This window comes from Monoraphidium neglectum (genome assembly GCF_000611645.1).
Source record: "Monoraphidium neglectum strain SAG 48.87 unplaced genomic scaffold scaffold00566, whole genome shotgun sequence".
NCBI lineage: Eukaryota > Viridiplantae > Chlorophyta > Chlorophyceae > Sphaeropleales > Selenastraceae > Monoraphidium > Monoraphidium neglectum.
The window spans coordinates 3631-24886 of record NW_014013062.1 but is presented as its reverse complement, the minus strand read 5'-3'; the positions used below and the strand labels follow the sequence as shown (position 1 = coordinate 24886).

General features: G+C 65.4%; 5 protein-coding genes across 5 annotated transcripts; 4 read left to right on the top strand and 1 right to left on the bottom strand.

The window, feature by feature from the left end:
* Positions 1-254: 254 nt before the first annotated feature.
* On the top strand, positions 255-961 carry MNEG_4183 (hypothetical protein; the record flags this gene model as incomplete). Its single annotated transcript, XM_014047345.1, has 2 exons — positions 255-548; positions 770-961. The coding sequence occupies 2 exons, from the start codon at positions 255-257 to the stop codon at positions 959-961; spliced, it is 486 nt and encodes a 161-aa protein (XP_013902799.1).
* Positions 962-4555: 3594 nt separating this feature from the next.
* Positions 4556-6662, top strand: MNEG_4182 (carrier protein LEU5; the record flags this gene model as incomplete). The annotated part of the gene is made up of 4 exons (XM_014047344.1): positions 4556-4630; positions 5016-5096; positions 5331-5410; positions 5573-6662. 4 exons carry the CDS (start codon positions 4556-4558, stop codon positions 6660-6662), a joined length of 1326 nt encoding a protein of 441 aa, XP_013902798.1.
* Positions 6663-8913: 2251 nt separating this feature from the next.
* On the bottom strand, positions 8914-9709 carry MNEG_4181 (hypothetical protein; the record flags this gene model as incomplete). The annotated part of the gene is made up of 3 exons (XM_014047343.1): positions 8914-9012; positions 9311-9394; positions 9524-9709. 3 exons carry the CDS (start codon positions 9707-9709, stop codon positions 8914-8916), a joined length of 369 nt encoding a protein of 122 aa, XP_013902797.1.
* Positions 9710-11099: 1390 nt separating this feature from the next.
* On the top strand, positions 11100-18124 carry MNEG_4180 (hypothetical protein; the record flags this gene model as incomplete). Its single annotated transcript, XM_014047342.1, has 10 exons — positions 11100-11164; positions 11327-12749; positions 12950-13274; positions 13472-13698; positions 13894-15867; positions 16067-16259; positions 16413-16552; positions 16801-17174; positions 17363-17756; positions 17936-18124. 10 exons carry the CDS (start codon positions 11100-11102, stop codon positions 18122-18124), a joined length of 5304 nt encoding a protein of 1767 aa, XP_013902796.1.
* A 1556-nt stretch (positions 18125-19680) lies between these two features.
* Positions 19681-21052, top strand: MNEG_4179 (cryptochrome 2 (photolyase-like); the record flags this gene model as incomplete). Its single annotated transcript, XM_014047341.1, has 5 exons — positions 19681-19719; positions 20027-20136; positions 20296-20352; positions 20576-20657; positions 20861-21052. The coding sequence occupies 5 exons, from the start codon at positions 19681-19683 to the stop codon at positions 21050-21052; spliced, it is 480 nt and encodes a 159-aa protein (XP_013902795.1).
* Positions 21053-21256: the final 204 nt, after the last annotated feature.

The window sequence follows — 21256 nt, the reverse complement described above, 5'->3', positions numbered from 1 at the left end:
GCGCCGCGCCGTGCGCGCCGCGCCCCACGAACGGCGCGGGCGCGGGCGCCGGCGCGGCGGCGCAGGTGCAGGTGCAGCTGCTGCCGGTGCCGTCGCCCGCCAGCAAGGTGTGCGGGGACGCCAAGTGGGAGCTGCGGCGCAGGCCCAGCGACCCCGCCGACCCCCTGGCCGGGCTGGAGGGCCTGGCCGCGTGGCTCGAGTCGCGCCGCACGCTCGAGGGCGAGCGCCTGCGCGAGGAGCGCCGCCAGCGCCGCATGCAGGCACTCGCCGCAGCGCCCGCGGCCGCGTCCGCGGCCGCGCCCGCCGCGCCCGCCGGCGTGGCGGACGCCGATGCGGCGTTTCCCTACGCACTGCCCGACGCGGGCGACGACACGTGGGGCGGCGCCGGCGCCGGCGCCGCCGCGGAGGCGCGGCGCAGCGCGAGCGGCGCGTGCAACATCAGCAGTGAGCCCAGCAACAAGCTGTTTGTCGGCAACATTGGCTGGTGGGTCAGCGAGGAGGACCTGCACGCGTGGTTCAACCGATTCGGCACCATCACCGGCGTCAAGGTGCGGGCTTCGACGCACACGTTGTCCCCATGGCCGCCGCAACAGCGGCGCCCATCACCAGCGGGGCAGAGGCGCGGCTGGCCGCCCGCGCCTTGGCAAGCTGCATGGGAGACGCCCTTGCGCCGCCTCGGCGCCCTCGCCCCCGTCCCGCCCCCCTTTGCGCGCGCCCCGCCTCACCCCGGCCCCCGCGCACTGGCCCTGCCCCCGGCCCCGGCCCGCAGATTATGTACAACTCGCGCAAGATGCACAAGCCCAAGGACAAGTGGCGCAGCCGCGAGTACGGCTTTGTCGACTTTGCGACGCCGGCGGAGGCTGCGCGCGCCATCGTGTGGATGGACGGGGCCGAGATCCCCGAACTCATGAAGGATCGGGCGGGCATCATAGTGCAGTACGCGAAGCCCGCCAACGACTAAAACCTGCGCCCCGCGCGGCGCCGACCGAGGGCGACGGCCCGCCGGCCCCAGCCGGCGGCGGCGGCCCTGACTGAGTGCGGGGTTGGGGATGTGTTCGCGGCCCCCGCGCGGCGGCTCCCAGGCCGCCGCGGGGGGCGCGTGGGGGTGCGATGCAGTGCGTTTTTTTGCGCAGCGCGGAGGCTTGAGGCGGCGCCGGCGGCTGCGTGCAACTCGCCCTGCCGAGGGGGTGAGGCGGCGCGGCCGCTGTTCTGGCGCGGAGCCCCGCTGAGAACTTTGCACTTGCGTGTGCCAGAGAGAGCGTTTGCGTCAAAATCGTCGTAGGGAGGACGAGAGAGCGAGAGTGCAGAATCTTCCCCCTCTCTGTTCAGCTCACCCTTGTGGGCGGCGCACGAGCGCCGCCTGCCCCGCCTGCGTCGGCGGGCGGGCGGGCGCCCTTGGGTGTTCACGATTCCCTGGCGCGCCTGGAGGAGGCCTCCCAGCGCCCTTGCGACACGCGCGATCCCTTTGCGCTATTCGTTGCAAAACCTGCCGCAGTCTGCCTGTGCTGCTTAAGTAGGCCGGTACACGTGCCGCCGTGCTTTCACGGTATTTGCGGCGTCGTTGAATCGCCGCAATTCAGGAGCTTCCGGTTCGTCGAAGCTGTGTCGAAGAGGTGTGTGTTGTTGTCCCCCGTGCATTGTGACCTGCCTGTGCCGGGCGCCCGGCGCAGCTGCGGCCCCGCCAAGGCGAGCATTGGCCGGGCGCACAGCGCCGCCCCGCGCACCCAGGCGCATTGCACAGGTCTGACTGCGCGCCTCGTCGTCGCGCGCTGTCTGGTCGTGTCCAGCCGCCTTGCCGGCGGTGGTCCTTCGCAGGCCTTGCTTTGCGTGTGAAAGCCGCTCTGTTGGTGCTTGGTGTGCAGGCATTAATACTGCATTGGCACTTGGCACCGGCTCCGTTCGTGCGCGGCGCCCTTTATCGCGCTGCTGCCAGGCTGCGTGTTGTGGTGCAGCGTGCGGCGAGGCGGCACGCACGCGTTCAGTGTTTGCGCTGACTGCACGCATTGGCTGGCAACGCGCAGCATTTGCTTGCCCATGCCTCCCGGCCAACGCCCAAGCCGGCGGGGCACCAGCCCACCGCGACGCTTCCACCCACACCAACCCGACGAATCCTGCTGCCTTTCTCATATACTTTCGTTCGTTGGCGCCCGCCCGCAGCGGTGCTTTGATGTGCCGCACACTGCATCGTGCACGCTTCTTGCTCCCCAAGCCGCCCCCCGCTTGGCCCCGCTGCATTCCCCTACAAACGTGCCTGCGCGCGTGCTTTCCCAGAGTTTGGCGCCCAGCAACCCCTCCTCTTCGTGCGTTACACCCCCGCCCTGTGCGCTTGAGCGCACACATTGCCTACACACACCTTGCTCGCTTATGTGTACATGAGTCATCATGCTGCCTCAGCCGGGCGCCGGTGGGACACCCTTGGCATCATAGCTTTGACCGAGCCCCAGCTCGGGTACACAGGCACGCAAATCCTATTATTGCGCGCCTCGCAATAACGGGCCTTTGGGCTTGCAACGTGTGGGCCGTGACCTGCGGACGGCCAGCGCTTGGGACCCCTTTTTGCGTGGCTCGCTGCACATCCTGCCAGGGCTGCATCCCCGCCAGTCCGCAAAGCAACGCGCCGGCGGCGGGGTCGGCCCACGGCGACGAGCCGACGACGGCTCTGTCTGAGGGAGGGGAAGTGGTGCAGTATGCCATCGCGACGTGTCCCATGCCTGCACAGGCAGCGTGCTGCCTCCAACAGAACATGGCGCCGCAAACAGGGGAGATTGCGAGCAGCTGGGTGCTGCACGTGCCGACTCGCACGCAGGGTGCCCGTGCTGCTTGGGTCAGCCAGCCTGGTGTCGAGGTGTTGTCTATCGCGTGCAAGGGCGATCGACCCCGACCTTTGAACTTTCGCAGCACTTCCGCAACACTGATTTGCAGTCACCCCAGGCAGTGGGTCAGCACTGCTGGGGGAGGGTTGTCAGGCCCGATTTCGCTATTTAGGTTTGACACGGCTTTCAACGCCTTGCGGGGTTGCTCGACCCTCGGCACAACATTTCCATCACTTACTAGGTGGCGTGCTTGGGGATGTCGCAGCAGTGTCTGGGAGCGGGCTTCAAGGCCCATCGTTGGGAATTGCGGCCGGCGGGACCGGCCCGCCGGCTTGGTCAGCCGCGGAAGCAAGCAACGGACCTTTTGAGCGCGCGTGTTGCCAGACTTGCGGCCCCCTGCATGCTCGCAGGCCGCCGTATGCGCGCGTGCAGTGGGAGCGGCTTTGGGTGGATGTGCCAATGCCATTTGAAGGGCGCACCACACATTGCGCAGTCGTTGCAAAAACGTTGCTGTAACTCTGCTTTTGTATGTACGGCGACGCAAGTAAGCTCTCCTGGGGCTGGTCACGATACGAGATAGGGGCAACGTGTGCGTTGCGATTTTGCTTCAAGAGTATGGCAGATTGACGGGGCGTATGGGGATGGGATGAGCTGTGGTAAACAGTGTGCAGGGCAAGCACGCGTGTGCAGCAGCTGGGGCAATGTCACTTGATTCCTCATGGTCGAAGCTGGGGTGGTGACGGGCTCAGGAGGGGGGGATGAAGCGGGCACGGAGGGTGAGCTGTTGAAAATATGTGGTTTTAAGGGGCCCAGCTCTTTAAAAGCTCAGCTCCTGGTGTTCTACATGCTGATTGTCCTGTCTCCCTCAGGGATGGGAAGCCAGGCTGGCAGTCGTGCAGTGCTGTTTTTACACAACGCGGCATTCACGTGGCTTGCACCGTGCGCAGTTCATGTTATATCTTGAGGGTGTGGCGAATATAGACAAACTGGCATCTGTGGTACGTTTGAACAAGGGGATGAAAAGTGTTGGATCCGGGACTGGTTCCTGCTGGAAAGCCTTGGTGGACGGGTCACAGCTTTCTGTGCATTACGCGCCAGGAACATAACCATGTGTACTCACTTCATTGTGCTGACATTCCCTGTGTGGACGGATTGTGCTGCTTTCTGGATGGCATCATTATGCGTAAAACTTAGGGTTGGACCCCACGAAAGCCCTGAAAGGTGTTGAGACTGTGGGTCTAGCGATGTGCGAATGTTTCATCAGGGGCTTGTGGCCTTGCCCCTGAAGAATTGGCATCCCTCCAGGTGACAGGCAAGGACAGCCTAGTCTGAAGCAAACAGGTGGGGATACGGCCTCAGATGTACTTGCGATGCGCTCGGCAGGTGGTATTCAGGTGGCGCCGCTCGCTTTGGCTCTCCTGTCACAGCTGGTTTGGCTGCTGCGCACTAGAGCGCACATGCTGTGGACAAAGTGTCCGGGCAATGTCGCTGACAACACAATGTACCGTAGCTCACGACCATACGACACGGTACCGCTGACATAAAGATATCTGTGAGGCAGCCAGCATAGTTTGTCGAATCGGGATCTGGGTGACGCTGCACCCAACTCGCACCTAGGTTGTGATTGTATTCTAAGACGTGAAGCTCGTGACCACGACTGTGCGAACCCGCAGTTTTGTGCACAGCAACAGGGAGTTGCGAAACAGCACAGGGGCGGCGAGCGCGCTGCCGGCTCGGTGGCAATGAGCGACGAGGAGGAGCCCCTAGAGACATGGATGCTGCAGGATATGCTGCAAACCCTGCCGTCATTTACACGGGTGCGTACGATGCTGCAGCGGTTCGCAATGGCTCCCGGCCGACCTACTCGCTCTGCGTATGGAGCTCAAGCAGCAATGACTTGAAGTTGCGAGGTGTACACCCGTCTGGGGTCGCTGGCGTCGGTCAACTGCTGGAGCTGAATTGCTCGCTTGAAAATTCATACACGCAAGCATGCGCACTGCGTGCATACGCCCCACCCCACACACTCACACGCCAACACACACACTCTCTCCCTTTCTGTTCCCCCCCACACACGCGCGCGCGCGCGCGGGCCCGCACCCACCAGCCGGGCCCGCACACACGCAAGCGCACACACCAGCTCTCGCGCTCACACGCGGACACCACGCACACGGGCACCTGCTGGCGGCCCGCTCCCCACCTCAGGAGCTCATCGCGGGCGGCGTGGCGGGCGGCCTGTCCAAGACATGCGTCGCCCCCTTGGAACGCGCCAAGATCCTCATGCAGGTCCGGCCGGGAAGAAAGGGCGCTGCTGGGCACCACGTGCAGTTGCAGCCTCTGACAGCAGCATGGCAGCCCCGCTCGTGTGCGAGCATGCGCGCGACACAGTGGTGGTGGCAGTGGCCTGGGCCTGGCGGATGCAGCAACACGCCCTCCCTTGCAAGCAGCGCTGACGGCCCGCACAATTCGTTCGCGCCTCCCCGCGCGTTTGGCGTGTGCTGTCCCACTTTGGCATTGCAGACGCGCGGGCCGCAGGCGTCCTCTCTCGGCGGCACCCTCAGGTTCATGTGGGAGACCGAGCACACCCGAGGCCTTTTCAAGTGCGCAGCTCTGTTTTGGGGCGGGGCAAGCCCGGGTTTGCGGTACGAGCAGGCCCAGCCGAGTGGACCAGCACGGCTGGCCGCACAATCCCTGCGTATGTGAACCCTATCAGTGCCGCCCGTCTACGTGCTGCCTGGTCCGCTGGTGCGCCTTTTATGCAGGGGCAACCTGGCCAGTGTTCTGCGAATAGTGCCCTATGCTGCCTGCCACTTCGCCAGCTACGAGTACTTCCGCCGTCTGCTGCTGGAGAGAGTTGGGGACAGCAGCAGCAGCAGCAGCAGCAGCAGCAGCAGCAGCAGCAGCAGCAACAACAACAACAGCAGCGGCAGCAGCACCACCATCAACACCACCACAAACAGCGGCACGGACGGCTCCAAGAGGAGCGATGCCGGCAGCACCAGCAACGGCGATAGCGGCGACGGCAGCAGCAGCAGTGAGGGTGGTGGCGGCAGCGGTGGTGGGCGCAGCTCGGGCCGGACAGATCCCGTGTGGGACCTGCTTGCCGGCGCAGCGTCTGGAGCGGTGGCGGTGCTGGCGACGTACCCCCTGGATCTGGTGCGCACACAGCTTGCATACACCACAGACGCGCCCCCGGGCGTCGCTGGCGGCAGTAGCAGCAGCAGCAGCGGCGGCAGCAGCAGCAGCAACAGCAGCAGCAGCAGCAGCAGCAGCAGCAGCAGCAGCAGCAGCAGCAGCAGCAGCAGCAGCATTCGCGCGGTGCTGCGGCGAAGCCTGCGGGAGGAGGGTGTCCGTGGATTGTACCGTGGCGCGGCGCCGACGTTGTTGGGCATCCTGCCCTATGCAGGGCTGAAGTTTTACCTGTATGCTTGCATGAAAGACTGGTATAGAGACTGGGAGCAGGATGCGGCCGCGGCGGCAGGCGGCAGGGGCGGCGGCGGCGGCGGCGCGCCGACGGGGGAGCGGCTGCCCGTGGGCGTGATGCTGCTGGCGGGCGGCGTGTCGGGCGTCGTGGCGCAGACGGCGACGTACCCGCTCGACGTCATCCGCCGCCAGATGCAGGTGGCGGGGCTCGAGCTGCAGCAGGCGGGCCCCGCCGGCGCCGCGCCGGCGGGGCAGCACCACCGCGCGCCGCGCATGATGGAGACGGCACGCCACATCCTGCAGGAGAGCGGGCCGCGCGGCCTGTTCCGCGGGCTCCACCTCAACTTCCTCAAGGTGGTGCCCTCGACAGCCATCGGGTTCACTACCTACGATTTCATCAAATCCTATCTTGGCCTGCACACGCCTTGACACGCGGTCGATTGGTTTGGCCTTCGCCCATTGGGTGAGGTTGGCGGCGGGCGAAATGTGCCTGCCGAGTCGGTGCATGCAGGCGCTGTTCAGCTCTCTGCTCTTCAGGGCTGGGCTGAGGGCGGCTGCGTCGGCACAACCGCCACTGTGGGTGCCCATTGCGGGTTTGCTGCTGCCTTTGCCCTGTCAACCTTTGGCATGGCGCGTGGCGCAGCCGCGTTGTTTTTGGCTATGGTTATTTGGTTGTCAAGCACTCCCAAAGGATGATGTGCGTCATATTGTGTGTGAGTACAGATATGTATTTGAAGACATCAAAATTGATCGGGCTATCAAGTGGCACAGCGTGAGGGTGGGCAGCACGTGAGGGGGGACAGCTACAGTTCAAATTGTGTGAACAGCTGCAGGAGATGATGGGGTGGAGAGAGTTGTTTGAGTGGACCGCGTCTGAATGTAATGTGCCCAACCACCCATCCCCAGGAACCAGGGCCCAGTGCCAATAGCAAGGTGGGCAGGCGCATGCTGGGGGTGCGCACTTGGCCCTGCGCTGACTGCGCTGGCGTCAAACGGGCAGCTGCCGGCGGTGGCAACCCATGCGGAGGGCACACAGGTGGAGTGCAGTCAAGAATAATGGTGGGATCACACAGTAGCCAATCTTACAACGAAAGTATGCTGGTGTTCATGTGATGTGCATCAGCGCAGCGCCTGGCTCGCCTCAAATGCAGGTGTCAGAGTCGGGAACTCTCCCACCAGCAGAGAGCGCAGCCTGCCTACTGTTTCTCCCGTGGAGTTGGTGCTCCGGCTCGAGCAGATTTCACAACATTCTACATTGTCGACCCTATTGTACCCCTTCTCGCCCGTTTCTTCTGTTGCGCAAGTTTGCTTGTGGCCGGGACGAACACAGCAGCGGGGCAGCAAGCATTTGTGAAGGCTCTTCCATGCCATAGAACACCAGCGTAGAACTGTAACTTTTCCTGCCCTACGGAGGCGAAGGCAGCTGTGCAGCGGGCTCGTGCGTGGCGACTTGGGGAGGCCAGCTAGTCAGCGCCGGGGCCTCGGCCACTCGATCACCAGTTGGCAGAGCGCACGGCGCTGCTTCTCCAGACAGGACACGGTGGCGCGGGCTCTACGTCGTCAGCAGTGCCTGATCAACATGTTGCCGCATGCGAAGGCCGCAGTGGCATGCAGCCAGGCCGCAGCGGCAGCTCCCTTGGTGCTGGCTGGGGCGTGGGCGCTGCTGTGGCTATCCCAGCCGTCAATGTTTTGGGCGCCCTGCCCGATACTTTCAGCCCTGCTGGCGCCATGAAGGGCAAATGGTGCAGCCATGGCACAGAACAATGGTGGTGGAATTGCAAACAACGCATCTGTCTCCACATGACGCTTCGATGGGGCCCTGCAAAAGGGCGCCTTGGCCTCGCGGTCATCTCGGTGCCAAATTCCTGTGACGGACCATAGCCGGTACCATATGCACCACAGCAGTGATAGCAGCTCCGCATCCCGCGCCTCTCTTACCCTGATATCCTGACACAGTTTGGATGTCGTGCCCTGCGCAGCTCCAAGCAGCGCTTGCATGTCAGGGCCTGAGTCCAGGCGCGAAGGAGCACCACAGCCGCAAGCGCCTGCTCTTACACTGTTGCGCGGCATCAATTTTCCCATTGACTTTGCACTCTCTGTTCTGTCTGTCCAAGCATACACACAGAAAGTTTCGGACAGATTGGCCGTTCCCCCGCTCTTTCGCGTCGGTGTTTGAGTTCTGGTGTTGGTGTTGGTGAGCCCGCCCGGTTCGAGGCAGACGGGCAGGCAGCGCAGGTATCGCCCTGTGTTTCTGGTGTGTTGATTTATTATCGCCCCTTGTTGTTAGATGGCGTGTAGGAAGTGCATGGTCCTCATCCCATTCGCATGTGACCACCACCACTTCCAGTGTGTACGCGGCGCGCTCTGGTCGCCGGCACCATATTCTTCTGTGTGCGTCTGTTGGCTGCTGCTGTAACAAACATTACATTTTATACTTCACAAGGCGGGCATTTTGCTTTCACTCTCATGGCTATGGTGCTGTGATGATGGGCGCCGCCGCCACCCTCAATACCTGGTGGCTGGCCAACCGTGGCTCCGAAATACAGAACACAGTCCGCATGGCGCACCATCCTGGCCACCATGTTACTTTCTGAAAGGCTTTTGAGGTTTATAAAGCAGTTCCGAGGTCCGACATCACCACCACAACGCGAAAAAACCGGCACTGAAACATACTTATCCATCAGGGCTTTGGGAACCGATCAATGGTGGTCTGCACAATCGGTTGCGCAGCATCCAGCAAGACGATGGTCACCGTGACAAACAGCGCCACCAGCCCCACCTGGCAGCCGGGAAGCGGACGTGACCAGGGGCCAGGATGGCGGCCGCGCAAGGTGACGTGGGATTGCACACAACGCAAGGTTTGGGGCGGGCTGCGACATCAGGCGCGGCTCAAGGCTTCTAAGGGCACGTATGCAGAACACGCGGCTATCTCTATGTAAGCTGCTGCGTGGGTGACGTGTGCTCCACGTGGCAACGATCGCCCAGATCCGCCGATCGGACCCTGCGCTGGGGCATTCCAATGCCCAGGCACCACGAACTCGCGACCGACGTGCTTGCCAGGCCAGTATCCTGCGCACCTTAAGCACTATGGCTATGATCTCGCTGCTCCAGATGTCGCCGCCGTCGGCCGCCTGCTTGATGCGGTCCAAAGCCTCGTCGTCCTGTGTGCGGGCAAGAGGTGGAGGGCGGCAGCAGGTGGGACACAGAGCGCAGGCTTGCTATGCCACGCGTCTGCTGCAGCGCAACATGCGTTGTGTGGCTGGTGGCTCAAATGCTAGCCGCCCACCCACCTTGTTCGATGCGTGGGCCACTGTGGTGCTGCGGAGCAGCCCATGCTGGTGCCGCTGGTGGCGCAGGTGCTGCTGCTGCTGTGCGCTCGGAAGCGTTCGCGGCACACGTCCATTGCTGCGCTTTAGCAGCGGAGGTAAAGATGACACTGCAGAGCGTCCCGTCGCGGCAGCCCTGGCCTTGAGCATGTTTGTGAGCGTTCGCTTGCCAAGCAGATCTTGCAACCAGTCGAAGGGTGGCAACAAACACGAATGTGACGCGTCAGTGTGATTATCCGCAGCCAATGATGTGGTACTGCGCATCTGCGCTGGACACTGCATGCCGGTCACAGTCCACACCGCCCTTTTGACGGAGCAGGCATCGTACCATATGATACTGTAGCACATCAAACACCGATATGGTGCAAGAGCTTGCGGCTTTCATCACGGCATCCAGCTAGCTGACCTGGAGGACGCACGGTCCCTCGTCGGCCTACAAGACCAGACCAACACCATCACGCGACGGAGCCCCTGCTGCCCGCTACGGGTCCACGATATGAATTAAGACGAACCCCTGAAGATGTCTTTGCTGCACACGCGTCGGCTCCGCCACAGGTAACGCGCAGAAAAGTTGACCCTTTTGGGGGAAGGGTTACGCTTCCAGCGCTGTATGATACATGAGCACAAGCGCAGGAACACGTTGCATGCTGCTGTTAGTCGTTCAAACCTCCAGCCAAGCTTTGTCACTTTGTTTGTCAACAAGAATCTTGTACAGTGCTTATTGACCAGCTCGAACACGGTAGTATCGCACGCTGAACATTCCACACCATCAATCTGCAGTGCAAGCCCACGCCCGCCTGCTTGCCCTGCTTGCCCGGGCGGACAGGCAAGCATCGCGGAAACCTCGCTGAGACTGGACCACAGTCACTGTTGCGAGAGCAGGTGGCGCGCGTCCCAGACAGTGAGTGCATCCCAGCAGCTGTGTCCCGAAGACCCCACTTGAGCCCCCTCATTGCACCACTGGCAAACACACGCACCGGTATCTGCATTGTCATACACACTCACTCACACTCTCATGCACACACTCTGTAGATTGACTATTATAGGCACATGCGTACGGTTGTGTGCAGCACCATCGATCATACAGGGGTGACGCGAAAGGATTGTGCAGCACGTTCGGTTGATGCTGACAGCTGACCCTTCAACCCCGGCAGACACACGGCAGGCAAGAGCATACCATACCAGCACTTGGCCTTACAATCACGCACACATCATAAGCTTCCTGCATGCGTTCTTGCAAAAACAAAAACTGCAAGATCACTGTAATAGCCCAGATCGATCACCAGGCGTCGTTGGTGTGTTGTTGTATCAACAACTTGCTAATACCCATATGACGCCGCTGAGAGGTGGCCGTCGCGGAGTTGCAGCGAGCGTCGCCCGCGCAACAAGGGCCTACTCGAATGAGCAAATACCATAGAAGCCATGTTAATGACGTGCTAGTAATACCTGCGGGACCTCTGGGAATCCAGCTTGGACCCTGAGAGTGCACAAGCGCAGGACAAGTCAAACCGCGCAGCAGACACCAACGCCGCCGAACGCCATGGCAGCGCTGGCACGCCTGGTGCTCAGCAAGAACGTGCTCCACGGCCTGAAGGTCTCTGTATGGTAAGGACGATAGCTTGTGCGTTTGCGTTCGCATCTCTGTGAGCGCAAGACCAATCAGCGCATGTGGGCGAGCGACTGGGTGGCGTGATGGCTCACGTGCACACGCACGCCCGTCCGCGAGCGACCCCGCATACTGCATGCGCCGGCACCTACCAACGGCAGGGATGCCGAGGGCGCAGCGTTCCAGGATGGCGCGATCGAAGAGTTCTGCAAGGACGCCGGCTGCTACATAATCGCGGGCGCTGCCGAGCGCTTCGCAGTGCAGTTCCACCAATTCACCGTCGAGGCGGAGGAGGGGGAGCAGCTGGTCCTGAGGGTCACGCGCTGCACGCGCGTCCCGCTACCCCCGGCATACTCGTCAGAAGTCGTCAGCACAGCTCCTGCAGGCGAGGGCGGCGCAGCGCCCACCGCAGCCACGGGGGACGGCCGCGCTGACAAGCGAGCGTCGCAAGACGACGGCGGCGCTGCAGCCGCGGCGCCGTCACCGCTGCCGGCGCGCCTGAGCGCGCAGGCGTCGGCCGTGTCGGAGCAGCTGTCTGATCTGGTGGGCGCCCGCTTCTCCACCACCGGCAACGACGACGCGTTTGAGGCGGTTGTGCCTGTCAGCATCCTCAGCCGCCGCGCATCCTCGCTGGCAGCGGAGCCCGGCGCGCCGGGGGCCGCTGCGTGGCGCACCGGTAGCTGCGACGGCGGCTCTGTCGGAGGTGGTGGACGCGGCGGCACCGGCGCCGTGGCAGGCCAGCCGCAGTGTGAGGGCGGCGGCCGCGGCCAGGGGCGGCCGGACAATGTGGGCCTGGACGTGCCGCAAGGCTTGCAGCTGGAGCAGCCTGGCGGGCAGCAGGGCAAGGCGCAGGAGCAGGGGGACGCAGGCCACCAGCAGCAGCTGCAGCAGGAGGAGGATGAGGAAGACGAACAGGAACGGCAGCAACGGCAGCATCAGGAGCACCTGCAAGCCATAGACGCACCAGCCGTCGGCGCGGCGCCGGCCTGGTATGACAGGCCCGACTTTGTCGATGGCAGCGACGGCGGCGGCTACTGGGGCACGCCCGTCAAGGGCGGCACGCCCCAGGGCGGCCCGTCCACGCCCAAGCAGCGGCACCAGCAGCCCGGGGCCAGCCAGGCGGGCGGCGGGTCCCTGGGCGCCGCGCTGATGCGGCGTATGGCGAACTTCCAGGAGATCTCGCGCATGATCTCCGAGGACAAGGCGCCGCCTTCTGGCACAGAGCATGAGCAGCCTGAAGAGCACCCGCAGCTGGGGCCGCAGCCGCAAGAGCAGCAGCAGCAGCAGGAGGAGGAGGAGGAGGAGCAGCAGCAGGACGACGAGGGGACGGCGCGCGGCGCAGCGGCGCTGCTGCCGGCGGTGGTCGGGGGCGACAGCGACCTCCCGATCGCGTCGGCGTTCGCGGACGCAGAGGATGGCATCGCGGAGGTCGACGCGGACGCGGTGGGCCTGCTGGCTGGGGAGAGCAGCTCTGAGTACGGCCTCGGTGCAAGCAGCGCCGCGGACGACGGGGCGCCCGACGTGGGGCCGCGGCCGGCGTCGGGGCGGAGCTCTGGGCGGGTCAGCCGCGCCACGATCGACCAGGTGGGGGCGCGACGGCTGCGGGGCGCCCTTGCTTTGCTGCGACGCGCCTGCGTTGGGTTGCGGGTGGCAGGGGCAGGGTGTGCACTGAACACGCCGCCAAGAGGGTCTTGACCAGGTCAAAGAGCATGAATCAGCAACATGCGCAGTAGATGGCCAGAGCAGAGGCGGCAAGGACCGCCGCTCCACTCTCGCCTGTGCAGGAGCTCTCCGCCACTGGCGACCGCCTGATGGCGGACGCGCAGCCCCTCAGCAGCCGCCGCGCGAGCCGCACCTCGGCCCGCAACTTGCCCGCCGACGGCCCAGCCGCGGCGCCGCCGCGCGGCGCCTCGGCTGGCGGCGCGGCGGCGCCGTCGGCCGCGGGCAGCAGGCGGGCGAGCCGGACGGCTTCGGCCCGTGGCAGCGCCGCGGATCAAGGCGTGGGCGGCGGCTTTGGGCTGGCGGCTGCTGGCGAGGAGCCCTACGTTCCAGGCGCGCCGCTGCACGTGCCCGGCCCGGGCAGCCACCGCACCAGCCGGACGCTCTCAGGTGCGCGCGTCCCCAAAACCTCCACGCTTGCGAGGCAGCGGGCTGCCGCCGCAGCGGCCGCGCAGCCCCGCGCCGGCGGCGGCGCGCCCGTTGGGTTGCACGGCGCAATTTCTTTAGCACGGCCGCGGTCGCGCTGGCGCCTGGCTCGATGCGCCCGGTGTCTCCGCCTCTCGCGCCCGCCCACTCCCCCCTCCCAGGCCGCCTGCCGCCAGACCAAGAGCACGGCGCCGCACTGGCGGCCGCAGCCGCGGGTGACGCGGACCCTGACGTCGTCCCACGCGCGCAGACCGCGCCCGGCGGGATCCCCAGCCGCCGTGCCAGCCGCGCGGCGGCGGGGTCGGGGCGCGGGACGCCGGACAGCGACGGGTTTGGGCTGAGCGGGTTTGAGGAGGACGCGCCGGAGCCGGTGCCGCCGCCTGGGCAGGTGCGCGCGCTGATGTCGTGAGCGAGGTCCCCGGCAGCGCTGACGCCGCAGTTGCTGCCGGGTTGTGCGCGCGCGTTGTGTCCTGCTCTCATGCGCAAAATCGGCACTCGCCGTTGATTGGAGAAGACGCGCGCGTATGTGCACCTGACAAAGCGTGCTGCCCCTGCATCACTGCACACGCGCACACACACGCAGGAGCTGCGCCGCCGCTCCAGCGGGTTGCAGGTCGCCGGCGTTGCTTGGGAAGCTGCAGCTGCGGGCTGGGGTGGCGCGGATGCTGATGTCAGCACGACGCTCGCGGACGAAGGCGCCGGTGCTGCTGCTGCGGCGGTGGCGGCGGCGGCGGCGGCGGCGGCAGTGGGCAGCCGAGCGACCCCGCGCGTGTCCTTTGACGGTTTGCCAGCCCGCGGCAGTGGCGCAGCGCCCGGCCGGGTCGGCGGGGCGGCAGGTTCGGACGGGCGGCCAGGCGCTGGCGAGTGGGGGTTCCGGGGGGCACCTCAAGGTGCATCTGGGCCGCTGCAGGAGGCGGTGGAGGCTGCGCCGGTTGACAGCTCCGTTGAGGCCCAGCTCAGCAGTGTCAGCGGCGCGGCCGACAGCAATGGGCCCCTGCACGGGCGTGAGTGCGAGATGGAACCCCTGGCGTCAGGGGCGGCGGCGGGCGGCGGCCGAGGGCCCGAGGCGCCTTCCGAGGGCGCGGCCTCAGGGAGAGAGGCTGCGGTCTTTGGAGGCGGGGCGCTCGGGGGCGGCCTCATGCGAAGGGCGGCGGACTCGTTCGCCCTGTCGTCAGTTGACAGCTTTACGTGCCCTGCGTTCCCGTTCGGCGGCGGCGGCGGCGACGGCAGCGGCAGCGGCAGCGGGAGCCGCCCAGGCAGCGCTTCAGGCACGCCGGCGGCGAGCGCTGCGCCCAAGGGGGCAACTGGGGCCACCTCCAACCTCGCGCACGTGTCGGCGGGGCTGTACGGGGGCGTGGGCGCCGATCTGGCGGCGGGCGCGGCCGGGGCTTGCGAGCTTGGAGAGCGGCGTGAGCAGCCTGCGGAGGCGGCCACACAGCAGCTGCCCGCGGCCGGCAAGGGGAGCGGCGACAGCATCGCCGGGGCGCTTCCCGGGGGCGCGAAGCCCAACCCATTTTTCGATGGCTTCGGGTCGTTCTTCCTCAGGCCACTGGACGCCTTGAGCCGCGGCGGGTGCGACGCTGAGGAGGAGGTCGGCAGCGCCCGCATCGGCACGCATGTGGATCCCTCAGACCCCCAGGAGCAGTCTCGCCCGTCCCTGCTCTTCGACGCGGCCTGCCGCGCGTCGGCCGCGGGCTTCTGCCTCGGGCTTGGCGACGGCCTCGCGGCACGAGAGCAGGCGGGGCCGAGGGGCGCGGTGCAGCGGCTCGAGGCGTTGGGCATCATGGGGGCGCCGGCGGCGCAGCTGGAGCGGGAACGTGCCGCGGAGCAGGCGCACGCGGACGCGCATGCGCTCGCCGCCGCGTCGGCGGCGGAGCTGCAGCAGCGGGCGCAGCGGGGGGCGTGGGGCTCGCAGGCGCAGCCGTTTGGCGGCGTGAGTATCCACGAGATATCGCCGGCAGCAGACGCGGACGGCGCCACTGATGACGCAGCCGTCGCCGGGGCACGGCAAACAGCGGCACCAGGGGGCCTGCGGTCCTGGTTCCAGCGGGCCCCGCAACAGCAGCAGCAGCAGCAGCAGCAGCAGCATTGTGAAGGCAGCAGGATTGCCGTGTCCCACTTTCCTGGCGGGCCCAGCAATAGCGGGAGATCCGGCCACACCTCCGACAAGGGCGCAGCTGCGGCGGGGGAAACGCCGCTGCGCGTCAGTGCAGCGCTTGATGGCGCCGAGGAAGCGGGTGCCGTCAGCAACGGCGGCGGAAGCGGCGCGCTGGTCGGCGCGGAGGCCCCTGGGCTCGTACGCAGAGCAGGGTCTGGGCGGCTTGCAGCAAGCGCGCTGTACACCCAGCAGCAGCAGCAGCAGCAGCAGCAGCCACTGGTGCACCCCGTGGCGAAGGGTGTGGATGACAGCCGCGAGGTTCAATACACCTGGGATGGTGCTGGGCGGACGCTGGTGGGCATGCCTGCTTATGCGGAGGGCGACGACGACGACTCGGCGCCCCTGATGGTGTCGCGCCACATCGCCGACACGCTTGTCAACGCGCTTGCATCGGAACAGGTGCGGGGCGGTGTGGTGCCACACACCACAAGCAGGTGACTGCTGCAGTCTTGCAGCCGAGGGGATGGCCCCGTGCCGCATTTGCCAGGGGACGCATCCGCATCCGCACGCAGCCCAAAACCCTGACAGTACCCCGCTCTTACAAATACCGACATCCTCCGTCTCTTCGTCCGCCTCCCTCCCCTCCCCTCCCACCCAGGCACCCCGCTCCCCACACCTGCAGCGATCCCAGGCCACGGGGGTGGCGCTGCACGCGCTGGCGGCCAACGGCGCCCAGTGGTACTCCAACACCGCATTCGCGCTGATGGGGGCGCAGGTCGGCGCGGCGTTCCTGCCGGCTGGCGCGTCAGCGGCGCGGCAGCTGCTGGTGGTCTTTGCCCTCTTCGCAGCTGGTGAGGCACGGCCTAGTCTCCAGGATAGGCTTCCACTAGAATGTTGTGAAGGGAGGACGCCAATGAATTGTTGCATGCGTTTGCCAAACAGCAAACTTGTGGCTTAGTGTGGCGACCTCCTGCAACCGCCGGCTGCACGCGGCCACGCGCCAGGCCACCTCCTGCGGCCCGTCGGCGCGCTGCTGTGGCCGGCCGTCCGGGCGCGAGGCGGCCGGCCCGCGGCCGCCTGCTGGGCGGCGGCGCTGTCGGCGTTCCCGGCCGCGCTTATAGGGTCGATGCCGACGTACCAGCAGGTGGGGACCTGGACGAAATTGCACGCGCACGCGTGAGGGGGTGTGGGTGTGGGTGTGGGTGCGTGCGCCCATGTTTGCAAGCCATTGTGTGCAAGCGTTTGTGACAAAATATCTTGTGATGCTTGTACTGCTTGCAAGGTGTGCATTGCTGTACCTACATGGATTGCGGCGGCGGGGGTCGCGCTCACACGAGAAATGCAAGCGAAGCCCCCGCCTTACAACGCATGGCGCAACCCCTCTCACTGCAGGCAGGCTTTGTGGGCATCGCATTCGCCGCCGCGCTGCGCTTGGTCCAGGGCGTCGCCCTCGGCGCAGACCTTGCTGGCCCTGCGATCCACCTGGCAGAGCGGGCCCCCCTCCAACTCGGCCTCCACGCCGCCGCCGTCCCCGCGACCGCGGCGCTCGGCGCGCTCGCGGCCGCGGTCGTCTGCCTGTTCGTAACCTGGGTGCTCGGCGCCGCGGCGCTCGCGGCGTGGGGGTGGCGCGTGCCGCTCGTCGCGGGCCTGGCGGTGGAGGGCGCGTCGCTGGCGCTGCGGCTGCTGGTGCTGCGGGACCCTGAGGAGGGGTTGGGCGCGGCCGAGCTGGCGGACCGGCGCGGCGTGGGGCTGGCGCACGTGCTGAGGTGCGGGGGTCGCCAACAGGTGCTGTTCGGCGGTGCTCGCGCGCCCCGCGGCTACGGGTCTCGGAGTGCCGACGCATGCGACGGGCGCAGCGGCTGCTCTCGTGACGCATGCGCGGACGCGATGACTCATCAAACATTGTTGTCGCCGCCGACTGCGCCGCCTGCGCCTCCACCCGGCGCCTCCGCAGGCTGGAGTGGACCCGCATCCTGGCAGTGGCTGCGATGGCCGCCTTCCCGGCAGCCTCCTTCTACCTGATCGCCGTCATGCCCCCCGCATTCCTCTCGGGCCTCGCCTCAATGGCGCCCCCCGTGACTCTCGTCATCCAATGCGCCAACTTGCTCGTCCTGACGCCCGCGATCCTTCTCGGCGGGTGGCTGGCAGGCCGCCCCGCCGGGCCCCGGCCCGTGCTGCTGGGCGGCTGTGGCGCGGCAGCTGCGCTCGGCTACCCCCTGTGGATGCTGGCTGGCGGGGGCAGCGGGCGTCCGGCGGCGGCGTGGGTTGGGCAGCTGCTGCTGGTAGCGGTGGCGGGGACGGTGCAAGGGGCAGCAGTGCAGGCAGAGGTGGCAGCGCTGCCGAAAGGGGTGAGCGGGGGCAGCTTTGGGGTGGTCCTGACAAAGCATGCTCAAATGTTCTGAGCAGTAATTCTGGGCGCCATATTGTGTGCCGTTGACAACATACCTTGTTTGCTGGCACGCACGCAGTCAGCAAACCTCGCCTCTCCTGCTCGCCGTCCATCCCCAAACTTCATGATGTTTTCCAGGCGCGTGTCACCTGCCTCAATGTGGCGTACGCCCTAGCCGGCGCCTTTGCTGGCAGCCTCGCGCCCCTCCTGGCCGTCGCCTTGACGGCCGCAAGCTCAAACCTGGCGGCGCCTGCATTTGTCATGATCGCCGCAGCGTTGCTCAGCGGCGCCGCGTGTTGGATGCACGTTCCCGGCGTCAAACCTTGAGGGGCTGCGACATCTGGTTCTTGCGCCTCCTGATGCGATCTCCGCTGCTGCTATGTGACAACGTGTGGGGCCCATCAGGGCGGCAGACCTCGCGCCTCATGATCGGGTGTTGCATATTGCCCCCGGCTCCCACCGCTTACCAACGGGGATGATGGGAGCACTGCTGGTTGCCTGCGGGCCTGCAACCCGCACTGCTGCAAGCCTGCTGGTCTTGCCAGTAAGTCCTTGCAGGCCCTGCTGCATTGCCCTCGAGCGCATCATTGAGGGCCGGGATCGTCATGGCCCGATGGGTTTGCGCGGCTGCATCCCAACATGTTTGGGTGGTGCTGGGCTGGTTGGAATGTTGGTAGCCTCTCTGCAAAAAATCTGTGAACGCTGTATGTCGCACGGGGGACACCTGGCTCACAGAGCTCCCAAGCAGCCCCCCCCTTCATGATGTCTATCGCCGCGCTGCGCGCTCCAACTTGCTCAGCGACCAGGGCCGGCGGGTCCCTTTGTGCGCAGCTGTAACAAAGTTCACCTGGCAGCTCTGGCCTGACGGTCATCAAGGCAGCCAGCAGAGGAGGTGCAGGGACATAAGAGATGAAAGCTGGCCCCCTTTCGATGGCCCTTGGGCACCCATGCCTTAAGGGACAGTAAGCCCTCCACCTCAACTTCTGTTCATCCGACTGGCTGAGTGCGTCTTGCAAAGGGCGGTGAATGCCTTGCACACAAACAGCGCGGATCCTGAGCTTGCTGTGTGGTGCTGTTGAGTTCACGCGCCTCAGCCACGAATGCTTGTCCCCTGGCATGTCACCAGCCCGCCTGCCACGAAAGCCAGGAAGGCGAGCAGTGAGCCGTGCTGAGGTCCCTGAATGTCCTGTATGCGATGTGCAGCTTGCATAATCAAACCAGATTGGTGGAGCGCGCGCGACCGCTACACTAGCAGTATCAGTATGAACCACGCCGACTTCATTGGTGTGGCGATCATAGTTGCGAGGCTCCTGCAGTCAGGCGGAGTATACCCTTGTTTCAAGCTCTCTGCTTCAGTCTTGATGCTGCGTAACTAGGCCACTGCAAACTGTGAGGTTTGCAACAGTGGGTCAAGGCCGTTGACACCGGCCGGCCGGACGCAAGACCATTTGCCGTCAGGCATCCTGCCAAGCAGCTTGTCAGCAATCGATTATTGTGTTGATGACTTCATATCACCATCAAATGGGTGAATCTGTGGAGTCTGCCGGCAGCTGGCGCCAGATCTAATTCAATCATTCAAGACAACTTTGTCGCGGGTCGCAGCTGAAGCTGCGGACATCAACTCAAACAATTGTAACCACAATCAGAGGACATATTTCACAGCACCATTGGCTTCACGACCAGTCAAGGGCGATTTCGATTGTGTGGCAGCTGAGAAACTCGGCACGGCTTGAGCCCTGGCGCTCTCAAGAGCCGTGTACAGCCGTGCTACCATCGTATCTGAACACTTGCGCAGGCGTTCACGGCCTGCGGCACGCGCTTCACTTCTGAGCGGTGTCGCGGGTACCGCGCTTGAGCGGCGGTCGCTTCGCTGCGTGGCAGCAATGGCGGGCACAAAGAATGCAGTCGTATGGTTCCGCAAGGTACGGACTCTGAAGCCCACACCATTATTTCCTTAGCTTGTATCGATGGCACGGTGCCCCCTGAGCCAAAGCGCCAGCCGGGTGCGGTTGTGTGGGTGGGGCAAGCCCACGTTCCCAAGTGGCAGTGAGCCATCACAGGCTCCCACCGCCTGCCGCCGGCAGCAGCTCCTTACGGCCTCACAGCAATGCGCCATGGTGGAAGGAATGTCATATCGTATGTCAGACCTCCATGGCCCTGGCCACAACATGCTCAGGGTCCCTCCGCCCTTTTGAGCAACGCAAACCCCCCACACCGACAAAACCACAGGGCCTGCGCCTGCACGACAACCCCGCCCTGCTCGCGGCGTGCGAGGGCGCCCAGCGCGTGTACCCGATCTTCATCATCGACCCAAACTTCCTCCAGAGCAGCAACTACAAGTGCGAGCGCCCGACACGACCGCCGCGCATGCAATTGGCAGCCACGGCAGGCAGATGCGAGATTCTCCGGTGCTGCACAGTGCGGACCCCATCTCCTCGCAAGCTCGTGTCTCGTTCACTCACCCATTCACTGACTGTCACTGCCCCCACCACTGCCAGGGTCGGGGTCAACCGCTACAGCTTCCTGCTGGAGAGCCTGGCTGACCTGGACCGCAGGTGCCCCGTCGCGAGCGGCGCGCAGCAGCGGGGAGGGCATGCGTGGCAGCCGTGTGCGCCGCTAGGGAGGCCCGTTCCCAGAGCTATGCAGCAGCTGCTGCGGCCGAGTATGCATCGCCCAAGTTTTGCAGCCAGGGTCGTCGCACCTGTCTCGCTGCACCCACACTCGCCGCTCTGACACGCCCACACCCCTACCCGACTCCACCCCTGCCGTCGCCAACAGCCTCCGCGCGCGCGGCAGCCGGCTGCTCGTGCTGAGGGGCAAGCCTGATGAGGTTCTCCCGCGTGTCTTCAAGGACTGGCAGGTGTGGAAGACCACCGTCGAGCACGGGCAGGGTCAGACCCCTCGCTTTGCGAGCCAAATCACCTGGCTGCCGGCCCCTGGCGCTCGGCCCCTACTGCCATCCACGCGCACCCGCCTGCCATCTGTGCTCACCCACCCGCGCAACTTTACGCCCGCAACTGACCACGTCCGCTTTCGCGTGCGACCGTTACCCGTAATCGACAGATCTCCCAGCTGTGCTTCGAGGCGGACGTGGAGCCGTACGCCAAGGCACGCGACGCAACCGTGGCGCAGCTGGCGCAGGCGGCGGGCGTGCACGTCTCCGCCCACACCAGCCACACACTCTACGTGAGCCGCCGCTGCTGCAAGAGACGCGCCGGCACGCCCCTCTGCATGGGCCTGGCGCTGCTGCTTTAGGAGATCAGCGAAGATCAGCCAAGATTAGTCGAGATCAGCGGGAGGAACCGAAGTGTGTCGAATCTCATCTCGTCTGCAAAGCAACAGACTCCATATTAAATCACTCTCATGCAGCCGGCCCCCACTGCCTCTGACAACCACCTTCAACCCACCCAAACCCCCCACACTACAGGACCCGGCCGCCCTTGTCGCCGCCAACGGCGG